Source organism: Pollicipes pollicipes, unplaced genomic scaffold, assembly GCF_011947565.3.
Source record: "Pollicipes pollicipes isolate AB1234 unplaced genomic scaffold, Ppol_2.1 Scaffold_7223;HRSCAF=8565_pilon_pilon_pilon, whole genome shotgun sequence".
In the NCBI taxonomy this organism is placed as follows: domain Eukaryota; kingdom Metazoa; phylum Arthropoda; class Thecostraca; order Pollicipedomorpha; family Pollicipedidae; genus Pollicipes; species Pollicipes pollicipes.
Window position 1 is genome coordinate 80138 of NW_023597030.1, and position 27870 is coordinate 108007.

Consider the following 27870-nt stretch of genomic DNA (forward strand, 5'->3'; position numbering starts at 1 on the left):
GATCTGGATCCAGACAGGCTGGGCTCAAAATGAAGATGGCAATGCACGGCCGGTCACTTGGCACGGATCTGGATCCAGACAGACGGGGCTCAACATGGAGATGGCAATGTACGGCTGGTCACTTGAAACGGATCTGGATCCAGACAGACTGGGCTCAACATGGAAATGGCGCAGGACGGCTGGTGACTTGGAACGGAACGCACCGAGCTATTACCGTGGCACACACGGTACCGCTGGCAACCGTGAGCAGTGCGGACTGAGCTCAGAAGGACGCGGTGGGGTTCCAACACTCCGGTAGGCCGACAGCGCATCATGACGTCATCATCAGTTGAAGTAGCACAGAACACGTCCTGCCGGACGGCCCATCGCCCATCGCCCACCGGCACAGAAGTGTTCAGTTGCGCAGTTCCACATAATAATGTCCCAACTTGCGCCGCAGTTGTGCGTTAATCAGGGGTGTTCTGCGGCTCTATTTCAGACCAAGCCGTTGGTAACAGGGCCACGCCGGGGGGGGGGGGGGGGGCTACGGTAGCGGGTGGTCGGCGCGGGCAACACGGGACGAAGAGGGCAGTCTGGACCGAGCATGGCGGCGGCGGCACACCGTGCGCGGCCCTCTGAGAGATACAGAGGCGATATCGTCGACATGCGCACCCACCCCAGGGACCAGGTGCTGATGCTCAGTCGTAAGTCGTCATCGGTGCGATCTTGCAGGAGACGTGTTCCAGCAATTTGTTCAGCTTTTTGCAGCTGAACATTTCAGAGGCTCAAACATTACGAAAATGTTTACATCAACACACCTCAATAGCTTTTTATCTCATCGTAATAAGACCAAGAGAAGACAAATTTGGGACGTACGAAATTAATAGAAGGGCCCACGACACACATTATAATGTACGCACATTAATTGAGTGAAGCGATATGATAGCAGCACTAGACAATAAATGATGGGCAATATCACAACTGCTCTCAAATGCTCGGAAAACTGCACCGCAAACACACTGAATACAGTAATGTTCTTTGTCGTGACCACGCAGTTGACTGACTGCTCCACATAATGCCATCAGTTGACCGGCAAGCAACCCATGGTAAAAGCGCGATACACGTATCGTTATCGCCCGGCGCAATAATTACATCTTGGGACGATAATGACGTTAGAATTCGGCGACTGTGCCATTGGAGTTGTGAAGTGTATGCTAAATGTTAACACGCGCCCTGGTGGCGGGCTAGATACCCTTCGCTCGGGTGCGGGGTCAATTTGACCCCCTGAGATCTCGGAAACTAACGGAGCTATATACACCAAATTTACAGGGTGTGTTGACCTGTACGTGAACTCACTTGGGTCAAAGTTTGATATTCATAGGTCATGACCTTTGGCTCAAGTAAGGTCAAACAATGTCAAATTCCAAGTTGGTCTTCGAAGTGCCCCAGAACGTAGGCAACTGTTTCTAAGCAAAAGGTCGCATGCTCGTTTGAGGTCAATGACCTTTTTTGACCTTTAAAGGTCATGGTGACCAAAATCATGCAAGACATCTCGAGTTTTGCATTCAAATAAGCCACAACGATTACGCTAGACAGTATGTTACTAAAAACAAAATGTTGACCTGGATCATTCTAGGTCAATAACGCATTTTGACCTTTAAGAAGTCTATGGAAGATGAAAATTGCGGTTCCTACTATCAATAAATTCGAAATGAGCACCAGAAGCTACCCTATACAGCAAGCTCTCGGGTAATACAACAGGTTGGTTTTAACCTTGGTCGGACTTTCATATCTGACCTTAGGTCAGTTTTATTTGCTCATTTAATTGTTGTGTGGTCTAAGAAATCATATCAGAGATGCATGGCTTCGTCTAACACTCTATTGTTGCATCAGACATAATGGTTCCCTAAAAATTGCTTCGCTGAAACCATGGCTTGACTTTGACCTGCCACAGGTCAGCGACCTTACAAGGTGCATCTAAATTTTGAAAGCAAGCAAACCGCTATTTAATTACCTACAGCTGTACAAAATTTGGCGTGGCTACGCCGCGCCGTTCGGAAAGCACTCTGAAAAACCTACGGGGAGGGGGGGGGTCAATTTGACTCTCCACCCGAGCGGTGTTAATGTAAATTGTTAGACGTAAATTTTATATGCAACGAAATAACAGTACGCAATATACAAAAATTAAGTGCAAAACCAAGGTCCCAAAGCGTATGCCAGAAGTGTCGTCGATGGGAAAACCACAGCTCAGAGAAACACAGTACATCTCAGACGCTGGTCATCAAAGAGCTTAGCCTGAGCGGACGGGCACGATCCCCACCCATTTACAACACCGCGCTCACCACAACACAAGCGTCTGAACTCGAGGGTTTGCTGTTGCAGCCGTCTTGACGAGGCACGATTTCCCTCGTCAGTCCCACTTGTGCTTGTTCGTGCGCCGTCCCCGGCAGGCGAGGCCGCCTCTAAACTGGGCGCCGCTGTTCACGTTCAGGCTGCCGATCAGTGAGCCCGTCTGACGGGACGCCGCAGTGATGCTGTTGTCATTCGCAACGCATCGCCCGGCAAGCAATCGGGCTCGTTTGATCCGCAGCTGGTCTTTGATCCGCCGGCTCCGATCACTTCCACCGGGCGTGCCCTATCAGAACAGAGATGAAACGTTCGTGGACTCGGGCCCGGGCTAACGGGGTGCCACGGGCTCGCCGACCGACCGCGATTCCCGAGGCAGACCATCAGCGGACGTCGGGGTTGCGGGCACGAGCCGCGCCGGCAGCCGCCTGGCTCGCCTTGTTTCGGCCTTGCGCGGGTCCGGCTGAGCCGGTCCGAGCCGCCGGCTCCGCGAAAACCGCGGTACACGCGCAGGAAGTTCCTCTGGGACAACGGTGCTCCTCAGAGCAATGCGCAGGAGCGGGGAGAAATGCAGAGCAAAGGCGAGAGGAGCAGTCCGGACGCAGGACCGGTCTAGTCCGGACGGAGGACTGGTCCTGGCTCCCAATGCCTTCCCCAGCGACACACGTGAACACAGCCGGTATTTATGAGCCCCTTCCACATGAATTGTACACGCTTTCAGGCACAAGCCGGACAGGGGGGACCCTGGTGTTGGTCAGCTGTCCCAGAAACCCTCAATGTCAGCCACCGGCCAGAGATTGTCCCACAGGGTCAGGGCCGGTAAACGACCGAGAAACTCTCTAGTGTCAGCCACTGGTTCCATGGGCGTACTATGTGCCAGGCACGGCGTTATCCCGCTTCAAGCGCGATTCTGATTCAGAGGTGCAGTTTCCGGCTCATCACGTGCCAGGATTTGAATTCGTGTCCGATTATGCTTCTTAAACAAATGTGACAAAGTGTTTATGCAACGTTTTAGAGTCATGGAATGAAGACCTTGCTGAGCATAGCTCGCTGCCAATGGCTTAATGACCCCACCAACCTCGTTAAGAAATTCCACTTCTGCGGAAAATTATGGTGAATCTTTAAGCATGACATAGAATTCCATGTAATGACATTTTCCTGCGACTGAACTATGCCATTTGCCAATCAACCGTTGCAGAATGGTCGGGATTTCCTGGACGCGGACCCACCTTCCTGCCACAAACCGGTCAGAATGGCCCAGTGGTCCGGGTGTCGGCAAGAGCGCGGAAATCGGGGACAGCAACCCCCTCCCACTTGAAAGGTGGGAGCGGTGTCCCCCTCCCTCCCTCCAACTTGAAAACCTGAAGGGCCTGCGGAGAGCCCACTCTAGTTTGTTATGCGCCACTCTGAATTGTAAAGAAATTATGCAAGTCCGTAAAAGTCTGTTTTGACGTGTCGAGGGCTCCGCTCGACCTACTTAGGAGCCCCCCTAACCAAAAGAGGGAAATTTTGAGCACGTAGAGGGCCACTTTGACATGTGGACGGCCCATAATTGACTGTAGAGGGCCCATTCTGGTCTGTAGAGAACGCATTCTGACCTTCAGATGGCCCGTTCTGGCCTGGAGAGGGCCCATTCTGGTCTGGAGAGGACCCTTTTAGGCCCGTACGGGGCCCTTCATTGTATGAGGAGTATCTGATCTGGTCTGTAAAGAGCCTGTGTAGACCTGAAGAGGAACCATTTCTGACTGTGGATGACCCATTCCGACCTGTGGAGGGCCCATTCTGACCTGTAGGGGACCCGAAGGCTGGCTGGTCGGATAACCTTATCATCAGCATCAATCGTTCGGTGCACACTTTGGACGGGAAGATGTACCTCCGATCACCTTATCAAGTTGATTGGACCCTAAGATTGGAAGAGGTTTTCCTGCCATAAACACACGTCATCGGTTTTTGTTGATTTGAAGAGCGCATGTAACCTGACATTAAAGGCAGCCCTCCTCACGAAGACGCACCAACTTGGTTTCAAGGGACACCTAATGCAGTACCTCAGTTCGCACCTAGATGGTAGAACCTACCAGGTAAAATTCGGCGTGCTCTCAAACACGTTCGAACCGGACAATAAACCTGTGCACAGTGTGTTGATACCGCCTATTTTGTTTCATACGATGATAAACGACATTTTCAATGATGCCCCCAGAAATATACCCGATCCACTGTGTGCTGACGACTGTTCGATGTGTGATCAAGTATGGTACGAACAAGAATGATACCATTAATTGGGAAAATACAGACGGATTTGGGTCTTGTTTATGCCTGGGCCGACAAATAGTGGTGTACATTCTCGTCTCCAAAGTGTTTCAAAGTGTAACACCATGCTTTTAGACGGCTTATGAAAGAGCGTGAACCAATGAATCCAGAGCTTAAGATTTATAACCTTCCCGTGACTCTATCTGAACAGGTGAACTTTCTTGGAGTCATAATGGATTCCAGACCAAATCTGAACAAACATGTCGAATACACCAAAGCAAGGGTCAAAAAGCGAATATCAAGCATAAAATTCCTGGAAGACCGAGGATATGGCACAAGTAAAACTGCCATTATAGCATTCATAAGGCAATGATCAGAAGCATTTTGGATCACGCATGTCCACACTAGATGGTGTCACTAACAAAGCGGTCCAGTCAGTGGGCTTAATCAATGCATCGCAACGGGGCGTTGCAAACATTGTCCATCCTGCCATTACAGGTGGAAACAGGTACCCTTCTCCATCGATTGCGACCTGATTTGACGCTGCAATATTGTATGAAGGCACGAAGTTCTGCCCCGCGGCGGAACTAGAGCCCAGTTCACGCACGGAGTCAACGGTCAGGAATCGAACCGGAAACCTGCCGATTGCGAGCATTTTTCTCGAGATTTCGAGCAACTTCCTCACTATGCACTTAACTGAACCATTTTATGAATGTTAGCAACGAAGTGTTATTAAGAGCGAAACGCGCATCTAATTTCCTCATGCCAATGAGATTTGAATGAGCTGATTGTTATAGTGGACTGATGGTGACACACAGAAAACATTGGTCACTGAACAATTGTCTTTTGTCGCACCAAACTCGGTAAAACTGGGATCTGGAGATCTTCTATTCCACGCCATGGTGAGTCCAGATGGCTGGCATCAACTAGACGTTTGCAATTGTGTTGCACCACAAAAGACGCTGCTTCTCTCACGGAAAACAAATTACAATCGTAAGTTTAAATAACACCAGCAATTTTATCCCTAGTCATTTACACACTACCTAGTTACAAGGAAACTGTTTAAACTGTTACCAAAACCAATATCTCCTGTCAGAAACTGGTGTTTGCCGGGCCAGGCGGATGTGTTATTAGCAATTTTTCTCAATGCAACAAACCGTCAGTAGTCGCAACTTGAAGGCATTCCTACAGCCCTTCGGCCCACACGAGCAACGTAAGTCACCTTGAGAGCTACCTTAACTGAGTTTCCTCAGCCTCTGCAAGATTGGAACTGACTGGCCAAAGACGTAAGCGTCGGGCCAAGAGACAGACGGGGTGAAGGTTGCCGTCGACATCAGAGCATAGCTCCACCCCGTCACGATGGTCTCCACCCACAGGCGAGTTTTCCTGTGCTTTTTCTAACGTCACGCGTGGATAAAGGATGTCCTTGGTTTCGGTTCAATGTAGTCGATGCTGAGAGAAAAGTTTCGGCGGGCCCTGAATCATCTTCTGCACAAAAGTTGTTTTATGCCAGTAAGTGGGTTTGAAAGTTGTTGGATCAGCGACTAACGGCGTCTTGAGCGGTTTGCCGTCGGCGATAGTTTCGTAGCTACACCGATTGATTAGATATACGCCACGTTAGCATAGGTGGATGCGATGTTTATGTTATTGAGCTGCGAGTTCCGATTGTTTATCTCGCGATTGTGCTGTAACGTGAGCTTCCCGCGATGGGGAGTAAGCAGTGACTTGCTAGATAAGTTGCATTTGGACAGTCCTTTGCCTAGTAGATCCCTCCTTCTCCTCGGCCGCCCCTGCTGAGGCCAGTAGGGAAAGTGGGCGGCCTGCTTGTGACACCCTCTCCGGAGCATCTCAGCAACCATGCCACAATGCTGATCTTGATGAACCGCTTGAGCTGCGGACCTCAGGTACGGATTGGCGTGGCCCTGGGCGTGGTAAATGGCCTTGGAATACTGCGAGCCATGTAACGATCGGTGCATTTTAGGTTGCCAGTCCGCCATCTTCTGTCTTCGGTCGTTCAATGTCTTTCATCTTTTTACAGCGCCACTTCATCCTAGGTGGATCGTTTCAGCCGGCCAGCCGCGAGAGGCAGTCACCGGTGCGTTCCTGAGCTGGTCAGCCGCGAGAAGCAGTCGACGGTGCGTTCCTGAGCTGGTCAGCTGCGAGAGGCAGTCGACGGTGCGTTCTTGAGCCGGTCAGCCGCGAGAGGCAGTCGACGGTGCGTTCTTGAGCCGGCCAGCCGCGAGAGGCAGTCGACGGTGCGTTCCTGAGCCGGCCAGCCGCGAGAGGCAGTCGACGGTGCGTTCCTGAGTCGGCCAGCCGCGAGAGGCAGTCGACGGTGCGTTCCTGAGCCGGCCAGCCGTGAGAGCCAGTCGACGGTGCGTTTCTTAGCCGGCCAGCCGCAAGAGGCAGTCGACGGTGCGTTCCTGAGCCGGCCAGCCGCCAGAGACGACAAGCGGGCCTTCTCATGGCAGGTCGGCAGCATGCCTCGTTGAAACCATCATGCTTTCATCAACATGAAACTAATTTCGTAGTTCAGCTCGCTCATGCCCTATTTTGGAACGCTCGTAATCCCTCCACCAATTGGCAGGCAGGACTGCCCTCCTGTATCCGTGTGACCGGACTACTCTACATGCTAACTTCCTCAAATCGTTTCCGCTGCAAAACTGTTCAACACCAGGTGCTTCTTTAATGTACGCCAGCTGTTCTTCCAACATTTTGTGACGCCTAAGTCCATATTACTCGAACCAGTTGCTAACGCAGCACGAGAAAACGTCTTGTTGTGACAGTGTAGCCAAGTTTATTTTGCGTTAGGTGTCATCATCTTTTAAAAAAATGATGTTGATATTCGTGAAAATCAATTGTTCAAATCCTTTTTCTTAGCTTCCGTCATTTATTTTCGGTGCACGGATGTAAAAAGTCACCGAATAATTCTGCAGTAGATTGTCATGGACAATGTGTTAATATTCACCGCTAAAAATAAAAATTTCAGCATATGTCGCGCGGAACAATAAGTGACAAGACATGTATTGAAGTTTTTATATTTTGTATTAAGAATGCCAATATTTCTAAGGTTAGATGTCATACCAAAATTATGAAATTGCCGCTGTGTACAGTGAGTCATCTTTGACCATTGAACGGTAGATGAGAGATAAAAAGGCATTGCGTGACGTCTTGTAACCAGGGGCACAACCAGGATATCTCGAGGCGTTTTCTTTTTCAAGTGAGAGTGCCGTCTAAGGTGAGTGGGGAGCCTGTCGTCTTTGGCCATTTTTTTGACTGGCCACGCCCTGAATTTTGTCACGGGTCGATTTAAATTTTACGCCCCGGAAATCTGTTAAGGGCCGGTTCGGGTTTCTGGGGGCCCCACTGTTTAATCTTAGAGGGCCCATCTTGACATTTTGGAGTTGGCCCCCCAAACTTGAGCATAGTCCCCGCGCCCCTGAGTGTCAGACGATCTACCATCTGCGCCGTGGGGGTGGTATCATGCTGAACATTTTCCACGGCACCACCGGCTCCGCAGACGGCCACCACGCCCTTCACAACTCGGCCCCCTCGCCAGCTCCAATCTCAGCATGGGCGGGGCGCGCTCACCGGCTCCAACCAGTGACACATCACGCGAGGCGCGCGCCGAGCCGTTTGCGTCGCTCCACGTCCCCTCGAGAGAGTTGTTTACTAAACTTTCCCGAGAGCCTCGCGGTGAGCATTGTGAGGCGGCGCGCAGGCCGCGGGGAAATCAAAGTCCTCCTTACGCCGGGGGCTAATGGACGGGCAGTATGTTGCCGTCGGCTGGCTGGCCCGATACGGCGGAAAACCACATCGGCCACGTGCGGCGGGAATACCAATGACGTCGGCCAGGCGCACACGCGCACGCCTCAGCAAGCGCTCCGGCTCGGGCCTCCCAGCTCAGAGCAGCGTTCGGGCGGAGCGGCACCCATTCAAAGGAGCGGGTGTGCGGTACCGGAAGCCCTTCTGAACGGAACGCGACCATAATGCGCGCATAGGCCATAGATGCGCGCAGCCTGACGTCGGTCAGTGCTTACCCAGGCGCCGGCCGTTTTCCCGAGGAGGCCGGCTCCGCTGGTGTGCCCCCACGTGCAGAAAAAGCCCGCCCCGGTGGCGTCGGACCGCTGTCGGTCTCGGCTCACCCCCCACCGCCGGCCGCTCTGTCCGAGGTCGTCCGAGACGGACCGATGGCGCGTGCGGCACCGGCAAGTCCCCGGGACTGGACTGAATACCCTGCGGGGCCGACTGCTGGCGGTCGGGATCAAGCACCGGGACTGGTCTGCCGCCCACTTCTGACCGCCGCCGGCATACAGGCCCGCTGCGGGTCCCTCGGAAGCCCCCCGGGCCCAGGACCCGACTGAGACCCACGGCTGGTCAGGACAATTACGGCAGTTACATTTACATTAACATTTATTTTATTGAAGGCGCATCGATGTGGAGATTGTTCTGCGCCTAGTCGTAGAAGGAAAACATACACACAGTACACAGATACACCTATGCGCACAGGTGAAAGCGGTTTCAGTTAATGAGACGGCGATTTAAGTAATCAGGAATGCCCGACGTCAGTTCCGGTGGCGTACAAGATCCGCAACGCTACGCCAGCCGAGTGCTTCCAGAACGGGTGAAACGTGATTACTGCGGCGGACACCACTTATTAGCCTGGCTGTGAAGTGCATCGCCCTTTGCACCCTGTCTAAGTGACGCTCGGCCGCTCCACCCCACATGAACAAGCAGTAGAGGATGTGGGAGAAGACGCGAGTTTGGAGAAGAAAATTCGGAACCTTGGGAGTGGAGTGGTGTCGCATTTTGAACAGGGATACGATGATTGCATTATAACGCCGAATGAGTGAGGAGATGTGGGGTTCCAACGTAAAGTGGTGGTCGAGAAGCACATCCAGTACCTCCCCTGAAGATGATGGATGAATACCTGTGCAAAAGATGGCAATGTGGAAGTTGACAATCATTGTGATGGAGGGCTTGGTGCCGATCAGCATGAAGTCTGTCTTTTTGGGGTTCACTTCAAGGCTGCTTGGCTGAAACTAGTTTCGAAGGCATTACATGGACTTTTAGACACGGGCTTTCAGGTTGGACAGGCCGACGACATCGGGGGCAGCGGAGTCAAGGAGTTGGGTATCATCAGCGTAGGATAGAAGGCGGCCGTGAGGTAAGAAGCTGGATGGGTCGTTGATGAACATAAGGAACAGCACTGGGCCCACAAGGAATCCCTGGGCCACCCCGTGGTATAGGGATAACTGACCCACCATTAACCACCTGTTTCCCACCGTTCAGGCAGTCCCGGAACCATTCCGAGGACACCGCGCATCATTCCAACTTGCTCAGGAGAACGCAGTGATCAACGCTATTAAAGGCCTTGCTAAGGTCAATCGTCGTTATCGACGCGACATGGCCTTTGACTGACGGCGGGGCGCCAGGTACACCACGTTCATTCAAAACATCTCTGTCGTGAGTGTGAAAGGTCCCACCGCCTAGTTCATGGATCGCTGCTGAATTGTTACGAATTGCAGCATTGGATGGCTAAAGTTTGTGTTCAGTCACCTTGCAACTACACACAAGCTGACTCTTTAAACAACCGTGTGGAAATGAGCACCACACATGTGCAGCAAAAAACACACACCGAGATAAAACGCTATCCTTGACTCCATCTCTTCTCTGGATGTCACATGATATTGCGGCCGCTCGCCATGATATTCACGAGCCAGGTATTGGCCCGTCCGTGAGCGCCGGAGCCTGCCGCCGGGTCCTCGCTCCACTCGCCAGCTCACCGCCGGGCCCTCGCTCCACTCGCCAGCTCATCGCCGGGCCCTCGCTCCACTCGCCAGCTCACCGCCGGGTCCTCCCTTCACTCGCCAGCTCACACCGGCCCTCTCTCCACTCGCCAGCTCACCGCCGGGTCCTCGCTCCACTCGCCAGCTCACCGCCGGGCCCTCGCTCCACTCGCCAGCTCACCACCGGGCCCTCGCTCCACTCGCCAGCTCATCGCCGGGCCCTCGCTCTACTCGCCAGCTCATCGCCGGGCCCTCGCTCCACTCGCCAGCTCATCACCGGGCCCTCGCCCCGCTCGCCAGCTCACTGCCGGGCTCTCCCTCCACTCGCCAGCTCACCGCCGGGCTCTCCCTCCACTCGCCAGCTCACCGCCGGGTCCTCCCTCCACTCGCCAGCTCACACCGGACCCTCCCTCCACTCGCCAGCTCACCGCCGGGTCCTCGCTCCACTCGCCAGCTCACCGCCGGGCCCTCGCTCCACTCGCCAGCTAATCACCGGGCCCTCGCTCCACTCGCCAGCTCACCGCCGGGCTCTCCCTCCACTCGCCAGCTCACCGCCGGGTCCTCGCTCCACTCGCCAGCTCACCGTGGAGCCGCGGGTCGCCGGCGGCGCGGCGTGAATGGATGCTAATGCGCGGCACCCATCGAGTACGGAACGGGACGGATCTGTCAGGCCGACACCCTCCCCCGACCATCGACCCCGACGCGGGCGCGCGGGCGTCGGCGTCGGCGACGGGGCCTCTGAGCGGCGGCGGCGCAGGACCGGGGTGGGACGCCGCCGGCGGGGTAACGGCAGTCGCCAGCCGAGTGCGGCAGAGCTCGCGGACTGCTGACCCGGCGAGAAGGGCCGACGGAATGGTCCGGCCGGAAAACGTGAAGCGATCCTGCCAGCCTGTCTTGTGGCCGCGGTTCCGTGGCTTTGATGAGAAAAGGTCAGGCCGTCGCGAGTGATGGAGATCGGAAGGAGTTTGGGTGTAGTACGGGGAAGGCGTACAAATTCTGGCTCAAAAGCATCAAACTCAACGGCATCCGACCCAGGATCGTAGATTTCTGCACTGTTGTAAGGGTTTTAGCTCTCAGCACTCCCTAACTGCTTTGAAATTGTAAGATGTTGACAGATCAAACCAAGTCACAATCTATCTTCGGAAGTAAGTTTGGCCGCTGATTGCCAAGCCCGATCAGCTTAAACAGCGGAAACAAGTCTAACTTGACCCGAATGCAATATAACAAAATCAAAGTGGATGATTAATGTCCACAGTTCAAACGCAGGCAGAGGTAACTGTCCACTCCGCACTCCATTTGTCTAAACCAACAGACTTCCATGATGGGGGCACGCACGGAACAAATGGCTTCCACCGCGGCGTGCTGTCATGTGACAAAGTGGCACGCTTGTTCTTACGACGGGCCGCTCGTTACCGGCCGTCTGGCCCTGACGCGGCCGGGGCCGACGGCCGCCGAGCGGTCCCCTAGCAGGGGTACGTACCGACGTAGGTGCTGGTGCTGTTGTGTACCGGCGAGTGGGGGCAGAGGCCCACCCCCCGCTTCTCCAGCCGCGACGGCCGCTCGTAGTCGCCCTCCTGTCGGTCAAGGTCAGGTCAGAGGTCAAGAGGTGGCGGGGAAGTGACCGTGGGAAGCTCTTGCGGGGCGCCAGAGTCTGGTTCAAGGCAATGTTCACGTTCCGTGGAAGAATGGCGCGCGATTTTAGGTCAGGACTTATAAATGCAGGTGATTTAATGGTGAGGACAGAATATTATGACCACTTCGACAGATGCCGTGGTTATTTTTGGGTCTCCAGATGCCAGTCATGTTCCGCACATTGCTACGGGACTTTTTTTAGGACTGGATCATTACATGCATACATCTTTTGTAAGGATATCTCCGTATGACCCATAAACAATGCAAGTCAGCAGAATGGTCTTCTTCGCGTGGGTAAAGCGCCGGGTGCTGCCGCCACGCACCGTAAGCTGGCACAGCCTGACTGGTTGTTCTGACATTCTGAGACTGAAACACAATGCCTCTGAGCTGTCAAACTCCGTCACCTGTCTGCGTAGGCCAAGGCAATGTCCTTACCCCAGGTTCCACCATTGCCCGAAAGTACTGTAGATTAATAAGCCAAAGGGTTTCAATCAATCGATATCCACTCAAACCAGAACGTGTCAGACGCAATGTACTCCAACTGAACTTCAGACCTCTGAACAGTTGAAAGAAAGGCCCAACAAACGTCCAACCGGTGTCATTCGATTCTATGTCGCAACCATGGGTTAACTTGAACCAAAGGCCTTTTTGTTTGCGTGTGGAACGGTGGGCAGGTTGTTTAGATATTCGCGTCCAAAATGTTTGAAAAATCGGAAACGAAGTGCTCAAAACTGGCTGGGAGCTGAAGTTACAAGCTGGGAGCTCGAACATCACAGCAGGAAGCCGGACGCCGAGCGTCGCTCCCCCTCCCCCCGCCCCCGCCCCATGCGGCACTACACGGGCAGCGGCTATGCAGTTTGTTGACAACGATACCACCTCCGACCGGCCGGTAACGGGCTGTTTGCGCTGGCGCTAGAGCCGCTAATGAATGGGTATATCAGACCGCCGGGTCGGATGAGACGACCACACGCAAACGCGGGCATCGCCCGGCTGGATACGTCGGCGGCACGCGACTGAAGAGCGCTGACCGGCCAAAGGGGAGGCGCCCCAAAGCCGCCACCGCCAACGCGGACGACGAGCAGGGCTGGGTGGAGGCCGACCACACGCAGCCGACGGCGCAGTGGAGCAGCCGCTCGATGTAGCAGCCATTTGTCACTATTTATGACTTGCTGATATGGCTGGGGCCATGTGTGGAGTGTACTGCATGGGCGATGTTTGTTTTGGATTAGCGATAATACGGATCAGGGATATTCTTGCTGCAAGTGGTGAGAGTACACCACTTGTGCTTGTCTCGGAATCTTCACCAAACGAGACAAACGTGTGGCTGGACTGGAACAGCATGGCGTATGTGTAGCGCTTGGTACCACATCCGACCGAAATTGGTTGCAGGGGTCGGGAAATCTTGAACAAAAACCAGGTGGCCAGTTTTCAACATACCAGGCACTGCTCGGTACGGTATTCGGCACACAGGTGGCTGTTACCTCGGCCTCACGAGCTTACCTGCAGTATAGAGCTCATAAACATGCGCTATGGGGGTCAATTGGATTCTGGGATCAAATGGATTCTGGGATCTGGGGACGATTTGGAGACCAATCTGGAGTTTTACCTTGTTTGACCCAATATGACCCAAAGGTCATGACCTAGGAGTCTCAAATTTTGACCCAAAAGAATTCACGTGTAGGCAAATACATCTTGTAAGTTTTGTGTCACTAGCTCTCTTACTTTCTGAGATTTCAGGGGGTCAAATCGACCCTCTCACCCGAGCGAAGGGTATTCAACCGCCTACCCGCGCTTGTTAGCTCGCGCACCCTTCGCCTCGTACCAACCCCTACCCACCTTACCTTAACTCTCTCATAGCAAGGGCCATTTAGCTCGCGCATGGTTCTGCCACAACGCTACACGGTTCTGCGTGTCCGGCCTCTCGTCGGACACCAACAAACCATATCTCCCGCCCTGCCGCTGTATCCCAAAATACTCAGCCCGACAATAAAGCTCCGAGACTGCCCTAACCTCCGCCCCTCGTGTGCGCATTTGTTTGTGTTTGTTTGTTTGAAGCAGGTATTCAGCGCCACTTGCTTGTCGTGTACGATGATCAGCCGCACCGGTCACCGGTCTGCCCCGCTGGCTGAACTCGGCTGACCCGCCTGCAGGGCACAGAGCTGACCTCGGAGGCGTGAGATGCACCTGACTTTGGGAGGCGCCGGAAACAAGCTGATCTCCGCAAGCGCGGGGTGCAGCTGACCCAGCCGGCACAGCTGACCTCGGCGCCGAAAAATTAGACTACACAGCACACCACGAACCGTCTCGCGCGCAAACGCACCACAACAAAGGCGATCGTATGGACGTGAACAGCTGATGCACAAAAAATAAGTAATTATTACGATGACAGGGTCCCACTCTACCTGCTCATCGTTAAAACAAAGGCGGCCATCAATGGTCGCACGACTAAATGTTCCACGTTATGCAAAGTGCTTTTTTCGACATTTAATCCTAGCATTTAATGCCTCAGAGGATTCCGAGTGATGCCAGTGTTTATACAGCAGGGTTTGGAGTGGTGGGAACGTGGACATATTCCAGACGAACTCTAAGGCGATCAGGCGTGTGGAGCCCGCAGACAGCCGAAGTCCGGCGTTTGAGAGGACAAAGGCGATATTTTCCATGCATCCAGTTAGATTTTCGGAGCATCAGGAAAATACTGACCATTGTCTGAGCATTAGCCTGGATTATACGACCATAATTTGCATGAATGATGCGTGCTTAAGCCTTCCGATTCCACATATTAGAGGACCCATCAGCTCTACTATCAGCCGGTTATTGTTCTGCTGAATGGTAGGGCTCGAACTGTTCCAGAGAAGTTGAAACATTCGGCTTCAACTTCCAGGTTCTAAGTGGAACAGTCTCCCAATCTTTATCGAATCTTTTGCGACGCCAGCTTATAGTTAAGTCATGGTGATATCAATAAACGTGGGTAAATGATCAAGTAAATTTTCAGCGCTGAGTGAAATTACCTAATGACCCCCTTAACAAAAAAGCCAAAATTACCAAGGTCTGGTTTGCGCATATCTACGTTCGTTTCGAGCATCCCAGTAAATGTATTTTCTGCCTTCCGTAATACATTTATTTCCTCCCTCTGGAAATACTCGGCAGTTATGGTGATCCTTCGAAGACGCAATTTCTTAAACGAGTTTGCAAACTTCAGTGTTGCTTTGCGATGCCAATCAGTCTTTGATCGTTGATCAACAGAGAGGGTCGAAATGTATATGGTGCCTGGTTCAATAGTGAAGAGACCAAGTTGGACCAGGAATGCAAATATTATTTCTGCACGAGCGGCTACGATGCATCACCAAACTCGACAGCAAGTGGTGCTGAGATCAAAAGCAAATAAGTCACTAGAACACGGAGCGCAAGTGAGTGCCGCATTCCTATCGTATTATAGATTCGCGCCACCTCTTAAACGACAGCAGCATTCAACAGAATCGCACTGGCCTCCCATGGTGCAACCATTTCCTCAAACCCATAAACATTTCTCTCGAACTCACACCCCGAGCACACGAATCCCTTGCATCGGTGCCCCCTCCCCTCCCCCCCCCCCCCCCCCCCGGCAACCGCCAGCACCAAGTTACCCGAGCCGTCTGAGGAGCCGCCCCTGGTCTCCGCGTCCCGCCCGGTACTATTCTGGGGCACCGCGAGTTACCTCCAGCCGCGGCAGCCGGTCCGGGAGACGCCCTTCCGCCGAGCCCGGCGCCGTGCTGTTTGTAAACAGTCGGCGGACAGGACAGAGCCGGGGACGCGGACAGACTGCCACGTGGCCACGCTGGTTCGGCAGGATTGAAACAACCGCAGGCGGAATTATCCATACTGAAACGTGACCAGACTGAGGTGTGATCAGACTGAGGCGTGACCAGACTGAGGCGTGATCAGACTGAGGCGTGACCAGACTGAGGCGTGATCAGACTGAGGCGTGACCAGACTGAGGCGTGATCAGACTGAGGCGTGACCACGCTGGTTCGGCAGGATTGAGACAAGCGCGGGCTGAATTATCTAGACTGAGGCATGACCAGACCGAGGCGTGATCAGACTGAGGCGTGACCAGACTGAGGCGTCATCAGACTGAATCGTGACTAGATTGAGGCGTGATCAGGCTGAGGCGTGACCAGACGGGTGTGTCCGGACTAGGAGCGAACCGGACGAGTGCAGTCATACAACGTTGCAAAATATTTACATGTTGTCAGGCGTACGCGCCCGGTGCACAGCTGACACGTGCGCAGATCTCACCGCGATCCTGTAGTGCCGACACTTCGGGCTGAAGGCGTTCGTACCGCACACCAGCAGGCCACCGTCTTCAGTCTTCGCGAGGATGCGGATGTAGTTCTGGCACTGCACCTGCAGACGATGATGAGGGAGCCGTGAGAGATGCTGCGGTGAAAGCCGTCAAATGAAACCGTGATGAAGCCAACGCTGAACAAAACGAGGGATGTCAATATATTTGTACAACGCAGATGTGTGCAGGATGACGGCCTGGGACAGAAAAACAGTTGTGTCCTCAGTTTTGTGTTACTCGCTGACAATTCCGAGCCAGAGTTGGTTCATGCCCAAGGCTGAGGGCATGTTCATAGCTGCGGGTGTCTTTTGTTGACATGCCTCACAGACAATGACCATTTGGTCCGTAGGCAAAGTTTGCCGCTGCGAAAGTCTCGTTTGTTTCATCACACGGACCACGGCTGTCAAGTCCGGGTGCATAGAACAGCCGTATTCCGCGTAACGTCTGCCCTAACAGGATTGGCCGGCTGTCGCAGCAGCGCGTGTGTGGCATTACGGAGCACCCCCGCCAGGAGGATGTCCGTGGTGGCCGCGGTATCGAGTGATCCCTTACCGGCGGCTTTCCCTTGAGGCGGCATAGCTCCACGGTGGATGCGTTAGACGCCCAGCTCAGCTTCTGCAACAGTGGCACGGCGTCGTCAGTCGGGCTGCGACCGTCGACTGTCCGTGGACGACGTCGGGTCACCAGGCTACCTCCCATTCAGTGGCACGGCGGCGTCAGTCGGGCGGCGACCGTCGACTGTCCGTGGACGAGGTCAGGTCACCAGGTTTCCATTAAGTGGCATCGGCAAAGAAGCGAAATGGAAGTCCGTGTTTCGTTAGGTGATCGGGGAGATGATGAGGGATAGAATGTAGAAGTGGGGAGAGACCAGTTGGAGTTTACTCCCACCGCAGGCAACTTTCACCAGTCTGCTCTCCACTGGGCGCGGCGATGCAAATGTAGCCATGGCATGAACTGAGCATGCGGCGCGCCCCCACTAAAACCAACCAATGCTGGTGTATGTAGCGATACGCAGAGGCTCAAGCCGCGTCCGCTGCGCCCCCCCCCCCCCCCCCCACCGGTGCCGGCGTGCCCCGTGGAGACGCTGGCGCTGGCGAGCGAGCCGACTCAGCACGGCCGGCGCGGTACCGATCCGGCCACGGCCATAAGGAAGCGCGGCCGGCGCCGCTGGAGCGGCGTCCTGGCGCAGCCGGCCAGAGCACAAAGAGGCCGGCCTCTGGGGCGTCACGCTGAGCCGCGTCCCGTCGGCCGGCCGCCTGGCCCAGCTGTCGGCGGCCGGCGTCGCCCGCGCCGACGGATGTGACGGTGTTTGGACGGACACGGGAGTGCTGTGTGGAAGTGGACGGTGCGTAGACATGGCAGCGTGCACCGACTTTGAAGTGTAGCTGGTAGCAGTTTATGATCAGCGAAGACAAATTTTGTGATGAAGAGTATCGCTAAGCATCGTTGTTATGCTTGTGTGTCAGTGACCTTGCGTTAACAAGATTATGCAAAGCAAAACATGTCAATAGCTCAGTGATTTAATGTTGTGAATGTTGCTTCACCAGTGTAGCGATGGACTGCCGGGGAGGGGGACACCGGTGCTCACTTTGAGCCGGTGTTCCCGTGGCCAACCCGTATGCTGACCTCATAATTATGCAGATGTACTGATAACGTGGCATGCATGGAATACATCACTATCTCTTTGGGCATATGTTTTCCATCAATATGAGTATACGGCTACTAAACGCTCCATCGAGGCATCGCTTAGCCGTAACGTGCCTTCTATGCACAACGCAGCAGTTCCATCAGATCTTATCCAGAATGCAGCACTAGTCCCCTGCCCCTAACATTGCATTCGCCAAGATCTTTTCAAAAGAAGCCTTTAGCCTGGTAAACTGCATCTGTGGGTCTCCATGGCCGATAACGTTAACCACGAAGTCACGCGGCCGACGAATGTTCTTCATTAGGCCATCTTTAACTATAAGAGTCGTCCGTAAAGTAATTATGTAATTGAACGCAATTTGATCCCAGTACCCTCCACGTAATTTCCAAATGTCGAACCCATGTCCCACGCTTCTGAAGATCCAACAAATGCGTGCTTACTCGTACTACGTCCTCTTGAGCACCCATTCCAGCGACCATCACCGCAAACTGCCGCGCAAATGTTTCCATCGGGGTTTCTTCCGTGACCACCGGAGCGTTTCGAACGAAGGCCCTGAGCGGCGGCTCCGCACGCAGCCTGCCGTCTCCGAGACAGGCCGTCCTGTCACCAGCCAATCTGAGCGGCTGCCCTACCGTCTCCGCCACAGACCGTCCTGTCGCCAGCCAATCTGAGCGGCTGCCCTACCGTCTCCGCGACAGGCCGTCCTACCGCCAGTCAATCTGAGCGGCTGCCCTGCCGTCTCTGCGGCAGGCCGTCCTGTCGCCAGCCAATCTGAGCGGCTGCCCTGCCGTCTCTGCGACAGACCGTCCTGTCGCCAGCTAATCTGAGCGGCTGCCCTGCCGTCTCTGCGACAGGCCGTCCTGTCGCCAGCCAGTCTGAGCGGCTGCCCTGCCGTCTCCACGACAGGCCGTCCTGTCGCCAGCCAATCTGAGCGGCGGCTCCGCACGGAGCCTGCCGTCTCTGACAGGCCGTTCTGTTGCCAGCCAATTCGCGGACCGTTCCGGACTCCCGAGCAACCCCTGCGCTGGACTCTGAGCCTCCTATAACCCCGAGAAGTTGGCACATTAAGTCGGCGAGAACCCGAACAGCCCAAGAAGCGATAGCGTTTGTGTTTGGACATGCCTGAAAACCGAGTGAGCAGAGATCATACATTAGTTGCCAGTTGATGTGTGGATTGCTTCACTTATTTCTTAGAGCAGCGACGAATCGAAGTGAGATGTGAACGCCGAAGAGCCTGCGTCGCCCCTCAAACCATGTGGAGAGTCAAGGTCGTGGCTGTGGCGCTGCTGACACGTTAACGCTGATACGTTGACGCTATGCTGACACCGATCGCAAGGCTGGAACAGCTTCGTTTGCTCGTCGTTCATGGTCAACGATGAGCGTCGCACTGATCTACCCTGCAGTGGTTCGCACTTCATGCCCGGCACCTCTGTGTATAATGCGTAATGGGGGTGCTGGCCTCACCGCTGCACGGGGGCCCCGTGCCCTCCCGAAACAAGCGCGCCACCTGCTTATGAAAAACGACACGGGGTTGTTTGGAAGTGTGTGATTACGTACTTAGGTTGCTCGCTCCATGCACATCCCTAGAGCTTGCTTCCGCGCGTACGCGCGCGCGCGCGGGCACACGCACGCACACACTCACGCACGCACGCACGCACGTACGCACGCACGCACGGGCGCACGCACGCACGCACGCACGCACGCACGCACGCACGCACGCACGCACGCACGCACGCACGCACGCACACACACACACACACACACACACACACACACACACACACACACACACACACACACACACACACACACACACACACACACACACACACGTAATGGGTGGGAGGAGACGAAGGGCGGCGCTAATATCTACAAACGAAAATGTCCATCAAGATAGTTGAAATCATTGCTAACCAGCATCGATAACACGCCAACCAATGTTCTGTGTTCCATAAAGCGGCTGATATCTCTGACCAGCTATCTCCGCAGCGGCATCACCAGGCAACAGATACACTAGCGGGAGAGCGGCGGCTAAGTAGGTCATGAATCATCAGCCAGAGCGAAGCGTGGCTGCAGTCCACGGCGATAAGCTTGGAAGCCGGGCACGATGGTTTAATTAGATTGTCGGTAAAGTTTTACCAGTGAACTGCGGTAAAAGCATGGAAAAATCAAGACAGCGAATGCAGATTTGGACAATGTAGAATGCACGGAAATATCAAGTAATCACCACGATGAATATTATATGTATGCCTTTCTTTCAAGGGCCCTTCGATGCCAAATTACAGCTGCAGCTCGATTGATTAATTTTGTACAATAATTGGTTGATAACGATGGCTCGGATGGCAGGATACGTTGTTAACAAAGCTGGTTATTTGGATTTGTAAAACCTGTAAAAACGAGCATATCAGAGTGAACTATTGCATTTCCGAAGCCCGGAAATGACAAAAACAAGAACAGATCAACTGCGAGAGCGATGGTCTTGTTGTCGGACTAGTGTTAGGATGAACTGGTGCGATGTTGTAATTGTGCTTCACATTTGCGCACAATTGCTCATCTACATCCAACCACGTGTCCTGCGATTCCATCAGTTCAAGACATTTTTTCTTAAATTGGTTGCACCATATGTTAAACATTATCCCAACCAAGCCTTTCCTAGGCTCATTTACCAATGGATAACGTTCGTGGGTAGCTGCCTTCTTTCGGTTGTCATGCTCACAAACGAACGCGGTTCGCCCCATGGCGTCGCACGTCGTGCCGGTTACTGCGCGAGCGGGCAGCCCGCTCCCCGGGCGCCGGAGGCGGGCCGGCGCAGAGCGGCGCCTCAGGGCAAATGTGTACCGTGGACACCATCATTTAACACGCGCTCGGGTGGGGGTCAAATTGACCTCGCCGAAGTTTTTCGGAATGGTTTCCGAACGGTGCGGGACAGCCGCGCCCAATTTGGTATGACTGCACGCAATTGAATGGCAGATGGCCTGGCATAAAAATTAGATGTTTCTTGTAAGGTCGCTGACCTATGACAGGTCAAAGTCAGACCATGGTTTCAGCGAAGGCAATTTCGAGGCAATCGTTCAATCTGATCCAACAACGGAGTGTTAGACGAAGCCACACATCTCTGAGATGCTTTCTTGGGGAACACAACAGTTGAATGAACAAATGACATTGACCTCGGTGCAGATATAAAGGTCAGACCAAGATCAAAACCAACCTGTTTTATTACTCTAGGGCTTGCTGTATGGGGTAGTTTCTCAACTGTGCTCTCATTAGCGCTCATTTCGAATTCATTCGTAACAGCAACCGCGTTATACACCTTCCATGGGCTTGTTAAAGTTCAGAATAGGTCACTGACCTAAAGTGACCCGGGTTAACGTCTTGGCTTTAGGAACATACTATCTAGCATAATTTTTGTCGCATATTCAAAAGCAAAACTCAAAGCAGTCTTGTATGATTTTGGCCACCATGACATTCAAAAGGTCAAACAAGGTCTCTGACCTTAAATGAGCATTTGAGTTGTTGCTTAGAACAGTTATATAGGTTTCAGGGGCCCTTTGAAGACCAACCTGGAGTTAGACCTTATTTGACCTTATTTGACCTTATCTGACCCGAAGGTCGCAATCTAGAAACCTCAGACTTTAGCCTAAATGAGTTAACGTACAGGTCAATGCACCCTGCGAATTCAGTGTTTCCAGCTCTCTTAGTTTCCGGGATCTCAGGGGTCAAATTGACCCCCACCCGAGCGAAGGATATCCAACCGGTCGCCCGGGCACGTGTTAATGCGAGAGGGCGGAGGTGTGGAAAGGGGCGTGTGGAGGATGTCTTCATTTAACCGATAGGAGGCAATGTCACAGGCACCCGATGTTCTTGCTGTCCACCGTCGATGAACGTCCGTGTACGATGGCACTCGTGGTCGGCCCGGGTCGCAGCGCAGTAACGGTAACAGCGGACAGTGACTACGTCACAGCCACGCAGTGATAGCGTCTCTGTGGTCGAGTGTTTTCGGGTTCGCCACGCACGCCTGCGCCGGTTCGGGATGCACGAGCATGATCGCGGCGTCCTCGGTCTGCCGTCGACGACGGTGTTGGGTCATGCAGTGCAGTGAAAGTGATGACCGCTGACAAACAGTGGCCCTGACTTCTGTGGTCAAGAGCGTTCAAGCCTGGCGATACGAAGGCATCGGAAGGCTCCGTATGAATCACAAAACCATTCCCAGACAGCCAAATGGAAAAGTCGCTGTCTCACATCCCTCGTAAACTGCGCCCTCGCAAACGGTGACTCTGCACGCTCCGTGAGCTACTGGCGCCACCCAGAGTAGCTACTCACCCGCACTAGACTCAGGTCAGTCAGGCTCAGGTTGTACACCGCTTCCCTGTGAGCACACCAGCATGAGTCACGTGCGAAACGCACACCTTCGAGTCAACACTAGCGGCGTCAGGCTAAGGAGCACCCTTCAGAAGTGCGCGAAGCGTCGCGAATATTTATAATGATCGACATCACACGTGTTTATTCCAACACACCTATTCGAATGCCAAAGTATTTTCTGGCGTATCTTGAACAGAAAAAGATGAAACGCACCATCACGCATGGTTCAAGTGACCCTGGGACTCCACACACTTCACTTGCTATATGCCCTTTGGCCATTACCATGCCACTCACGGCGTTTTTGATATCATGTGGAAACCTGCCTGAAGCCGATGGTCTGTTGGAATCCTTGTGAAATTGGTTTCATCTGCTGTTTAGAAATAGAATGTGCTTATACTATGCACGCATCTTCCGTGCTGTGCTCTTTGCATTCATCTTCATTGTTGTTTCATGGTATTGACTTGAGTGGTATTTGGGGACTATCTATCGATATTTGTACTGTGAGCGCGTCAAACACGCTATGTTTCTGTCATTAAGTTCCGTTATCACGTTTCAAATTATTGATAGAGCCATATTTGGGGACTACCCGTTGCTCATCATGAGTCAGTGCATAAGCAAATCGCAGCATCAGATGATCTGCATACGCATCCTTTTCCAAGCCAGGGAGACCAAAACATGAATTATTAATATATAACATGAATAATTTTACTGAAATCGAGACGCCTGGTAAATACATCCTCGAGGAGACCATCTATCGCGGCGCCGGGAATAGTGCAATGACATGGCAGCGACACCCCGAGCCCCGCCTAATTCACTTTAATCCTCCAATTAATTGTGATGTATTACAGGAGCGATTCCTGAATAAATGATGTCGTGGTACTAATTGTAAAGGGCTTTGTACGTGCGGCGCAATTACAAGCGGCGCGGGACGTCCCTGAGCGCCTGAGGGGGACATGTGGGAGTCCGGTGGGAGTCCGTTGGGAGTCCGGTGGGAATCCGGGCAGCATGTGCTCAAAGGCATGCCAAGCATATATAGCCCGGTAAGAGGGAGCTTTACAAGCATCTCGGCGCCGTGCTTACGCAACATAAGTTGGCATCAGCCAGGCAGGATCGTTACCTTGCTCCCACGATGATGAAGCTCTCCTCCCTCAGCAGGATGCGGAAGAAGTCGCCGTCGCTGTGGTTGCTTTGAAACGATGCCGTGTCGTCCGCATCTGTAACAAGCGGACAGCAGACTAACACCCGGAAAGAGCCACACAGCGCCATCACGGGACACCGGTCCCAGCTCCCGTCGGCACGTCCGTATCCGTAACAGGAGACCACGCATCCGTAACAGGAGACCACGCGTCTGAAACAGGAGACCACGAGCGGGACAGCCGTAGGCGGTCGCACCACTTCATCACGTGAGACTGGCTCAGTCGTCATGGAGATCCGCTACTCCCATTACACGTCGCCGGTCGTTACGTCGCAAGAATTAGCCACTGTGATGCCGTAACGCCACATACGACCGGCTTAAAAACGCCGCTCTTCGCCATTCGGCTAAATGATGGCGAGCGATGCCACCCATTAGCATGCTGGCTGGGCGCATAATGCCGCCGGAGCGGCAATAACGCGAGACGCATCGCGCCCCGGGCGCCACCCGGATCAGGCCCGGCCGACCAGAAGGGTAGCAATTGAGCCACCCGGGTCAGACCGGCTGATGGATGCCGGTTAGAGCCGGGCGCCGCCAGTGCAGTTCGACGCCGGGGTTGCCATGGTATCGGCCTCCCGTCCGTCGTCATCTTCGGCCGGTTGAGCGCGGTGTGCCTCCTCGCAAAGGCGGTGGGGTGGGAAGGAGGAGGGGAAGAGGTGTCTTTCCCGTTAGTGACTGACAGGGGGGAGTGTAAGGGAAGGTGCGTCAGTCATTCTCCATGCTGTTGGGGACGAGGATATATACAGAGGTCCCTTTCCTCTCTGGCGGCATAAGAGGAAGGAGTAATGAGTGGTGACAGTAAAATTCTCTGCCAAGCATCAGAAAAAAGGATCGAGTTTGTGCCTTTCGTCTCCTGTGCATAGCAGAAAGATGAGAGTACTGCGCATCCCCAACCACAGACGGTGGCTTGGAGGACGGTTGACCCCGTCTCTCCTCCCTCTCTAAGGCTCTAAGTAAGTGGGTTGGCTTGGAGGATGGATGACAGGGCCTCTCCTCACTCTCAGGCGTTGATTTGGAGGGGGGGGGGGGGCGGGGGTGACTGTGCACATTCTGATCCTGTAAGGCGACGAATTGGGGGATGCTGACTGTGCCTCCTCTTGCATGCGGCGAAATTGACGGGAAGTGGAGAGACTGATCCTGTCTTCCCATCTCAGCCGGCTGGGGTGAGGGATAGGCGGCGAAAGAGCGTGGCTACGCTTCCCCACCCCAGCCCCCAGCTGACCGATCGCCGCTTCCCCACGCTCCCTTCCTCCCCATCAGCACAACCCTGATCGCTGGCCGCTTCCCCACATTCCCTTGCTCCCTGTCGACCCAGCCCCGACCGCTCCCCGCTTCCCTATGCTCCCCTCCTCCCGGCGGCCCAGCCCCGACCCAATCAGGACACAATCCGCGAGCGGCGGCCGAGCGCCGATTTCATCTGTGGGGCCCGGCCGTCCCACCACGGGGTGCCGCTCTCCGCCGCGCCCCGGGTGGCGTCGCCGCGGCCGCCGCCGGCGGGGGAGGGGGGCGTCCAAACGCTGGATCGATGGCGTCCGCCGGGCCGGGCCGGGCCGGGCTGGGCCAAATCAATGGCGGCCACGGCATCGACATGGGCCGAAACCGCGCTGGGTCTGCCCGGTACGGACTCGTCCGCGGCCATCCCCGACCCGGACCACTGTGGGCCTGCCCGGTACGGACTCGTCCGCGGCCATCCCCGACCCGGACCACTGTGGGCCTGCCCGGTTCGGACTCGTCCACGGCCATCCCCGACCCGGAGCACTCTGGGCCTGCCCGGTACGGACTCGTCCGCGGCCACCCCCCGACCCAGAGCACTGTGGGCTTGCCCGGACACACACCCGTCTTCGTCGGCCTGAATTCGACAAATCCGGGGAATAACAGGCATCCTCGCTGCCCGGGCCCGATCCAGTTCACCGGCGATTCGAACGACCCATCGCAGTGGACAGCGCCCACTCCCGATGTGCGAGCAAGGCCAGCCCCACACCAGGGCAATGCATGATGCACGTGTCGTAGCACGCAATCGCTGTATCGATAACTAGCGATGACGACCTGCGATTCAGCCTGTTGTTGTGACCGCTTGTGATTCAATATCCAATCAGACATGAACCGCACACAGCAGACCCAGCCAGGCGACAAGGACACGCTCGGGTCGGAGGCGGCATCGTTGGATAGGTGCACCGACGCAGACAGTCCCACCGCTCTGCGGCAAACCCTCAGTCCGACTCTCACGCCGGCGTCAAAATTGCCCTGTTGAATGGGCGGACCCTCAGCGATCGCGTGGGCGGACCGATACCAGCCAGCCGAACGCAACGCACACAGCACTGGTCGCACCCCGCTGACACTCCCATTGGCACGCGCGGAGACTGCCGACTTCGCTCACAGCTCGTCAAACGCGCCGCCGCTCTAACGTTTTCAGACGCGTCGGAAACAGACCGCCGGGGAGCAGTATAATAACCGTAAATCCATTCAGCCGTGGGCGATATTCCCGCCCGATCAGTTTATGATCACCCACGAATAAGAGGTCCGAACTTCAGCCGCCTCCGGCCGCGAGCGAGGACCCGCGCGCCGCGCCCAGCCTGCGTCGGTGACCCGTGGGGCCCGGGGACCCCGTGCGGCCCGGGGACCCCGTGGGACCCGGGGCGCCGACCTCTACGAGGGCGTTGGGAATGCCACAGGGTTATCACGCCGTTGTTAGCCTCGCGAAACGAGGCAAGCCCTGATCGTGCAGAGCAGACATATGCTGCTGGAACGGACTGCCGGCGGTTCGGGGAAGAAATGGAGAATAGCCGAGACGCTAGACTACCACACGAGACACATTGTTTAAAATGCACATCACACACGGCATCACACATTGGATAATCAGAAAAGAAACATGGAATATTGGCCTAATATTAAATAGAATGTGGTGAACTGGAGTAAATGGGGTGGTCTGGGAGCACTGCTGGAAGACTTGGGACAGAAGGTTGGAAGATTTGTAACATCGATACAAAAGAAGAACAGTGTGCAAAGGTGTTGACTTGATATTTGCAGCGCTGCTTGCTTTCTAAAGCTATGTTTCACGCACATAGGCTGGCATCTTTCGTCGTGATAGTTGACTTTTCATTTCATGCAGCCGCAATTTTCCAAGCCTTCCAAATATGTGGTGGTGGGGCTCCAAATCACTTAACTGCATTATCACGTGCATGAATTCACCGACCGCTTTCGCATTAAAGTTGATACATTTCTGAGATTTACGAGCCACGTACATCGGCGCCAAACTTTTGTAAATAAGCACCGAGGCATCATACATGCGCTAAAGCTGGCTCCATACTGCTTCGGCCATTACAAAGGGCTACCAGCCAGACCCTAGGTGGGTATCCCCTCCCCTCCCCTCCCCTCCCCTCCCCTCCCCTCCCCTCCCCTCCCCTCCCCTCCCCTCCCCTCCCCTCCCCTCCCCTCCCCTTCCCCTTCCCCGCCCCAAGCGGCGCAACCAGCGCGCTTAAAGCCAGAGCGACCATGGCAAGCAGCAACGCCCGTGCACTTGCCAGCAGTCAGCAAATTCCGCCAGCAAGCTACCGCTTTTATGCAGCGGCATCGATCTTCGTGACACACAGCCGGCCGCCGCATTCACTGGACGTGCCACGCCCGGCAGCGAGTAATGGCTCATTTGTGGCACGCAGTACGTGAGCCGATGCTTTTCATGACCGATATCGGTTGAGCAGACGGTACCGGCGCTCGCACAAACATCATTGACCGATGTCGCGGTGTTTGCCCTGCCGGCGACTTGTTGAGCTGGCCGGCCAAACTAAGACAAAAGCTGACCTCCCACGGCACGTAAGGCATACGTCGTGCTCCGTCAAACTGCACATACCCGCCGAGGGTAACCGTGGCCCGGAGACCGCCCGCGAGTTTTGCGACCGACACGTGGAGTCTTCGAGACGTGTCACCAGCTGCAGCCATTGGCGTAAAATAATGCGGCGCTGATGATAGTGATAGAGCAGGCGTTGTGAAATGAAATGAAAAGCGTTGTGAGACTGAAACAGTTCAAGGCGAACACCTGACGGGTGACGTCACCGAGGTCGGTGAGCTGGGGCAACAGCAGAACCCTCGGTACTCATCAGGACAGCCACGAAGTACGGCTCTTGTAAGCTTATGTGAAATGCAGTGAGCTATGCGCGAGAAAATTTCTGATGCATAAGCTCCAGGTAGTAAGCACTACAAGTGTTCTCATAGACGCAATACAGCTAACGTTTCAATATCGGTCGGTCCGTTATGTTACATAACCAATTTCATAGGCGGTATGGACGTGAAAAAGTTGACAGCCCAAAATTCCAGGAGGGCACGCAAAAATAAGAACGAAAAACGTGATGGTGTTTATACTATA

At 54.5% G+C, this 27870-nt stretch overlaps 1 protein-coding gene across 1 annotated transcript in view; it reads right to left on the reverse strand.

The window, feature by feature from the left end:
* LOC119109026 (semaphorin-1A) overlaps positions 1-27870 on the reverse strand; it is a 61476-nt gene that overhangs the window by 16140 nt on the left and 17466 nt on the right. The window contains exons 3-7 of the mRNA XM_037232568.1: positions 23436-23532; positions 22280-22325; positions 16867-16929; positions 16269-16376; positions 11842-11935 (exon numbers count right to left, since the gene is read on the reverse strand). Coding sequence (XP_037088463.1) covers positions 11842-11935; positions 16269-16376; positions 16867-16929; positions 22280-22325; positions 23436-23532 — 408 coding nt within the window. The remainder of the gene's footprint in view (positions 1-11841; positions 11936-16268; positions 16377-16866; positions 16930-22279; positions 22326-23435; positions 23533-27870) is intronic.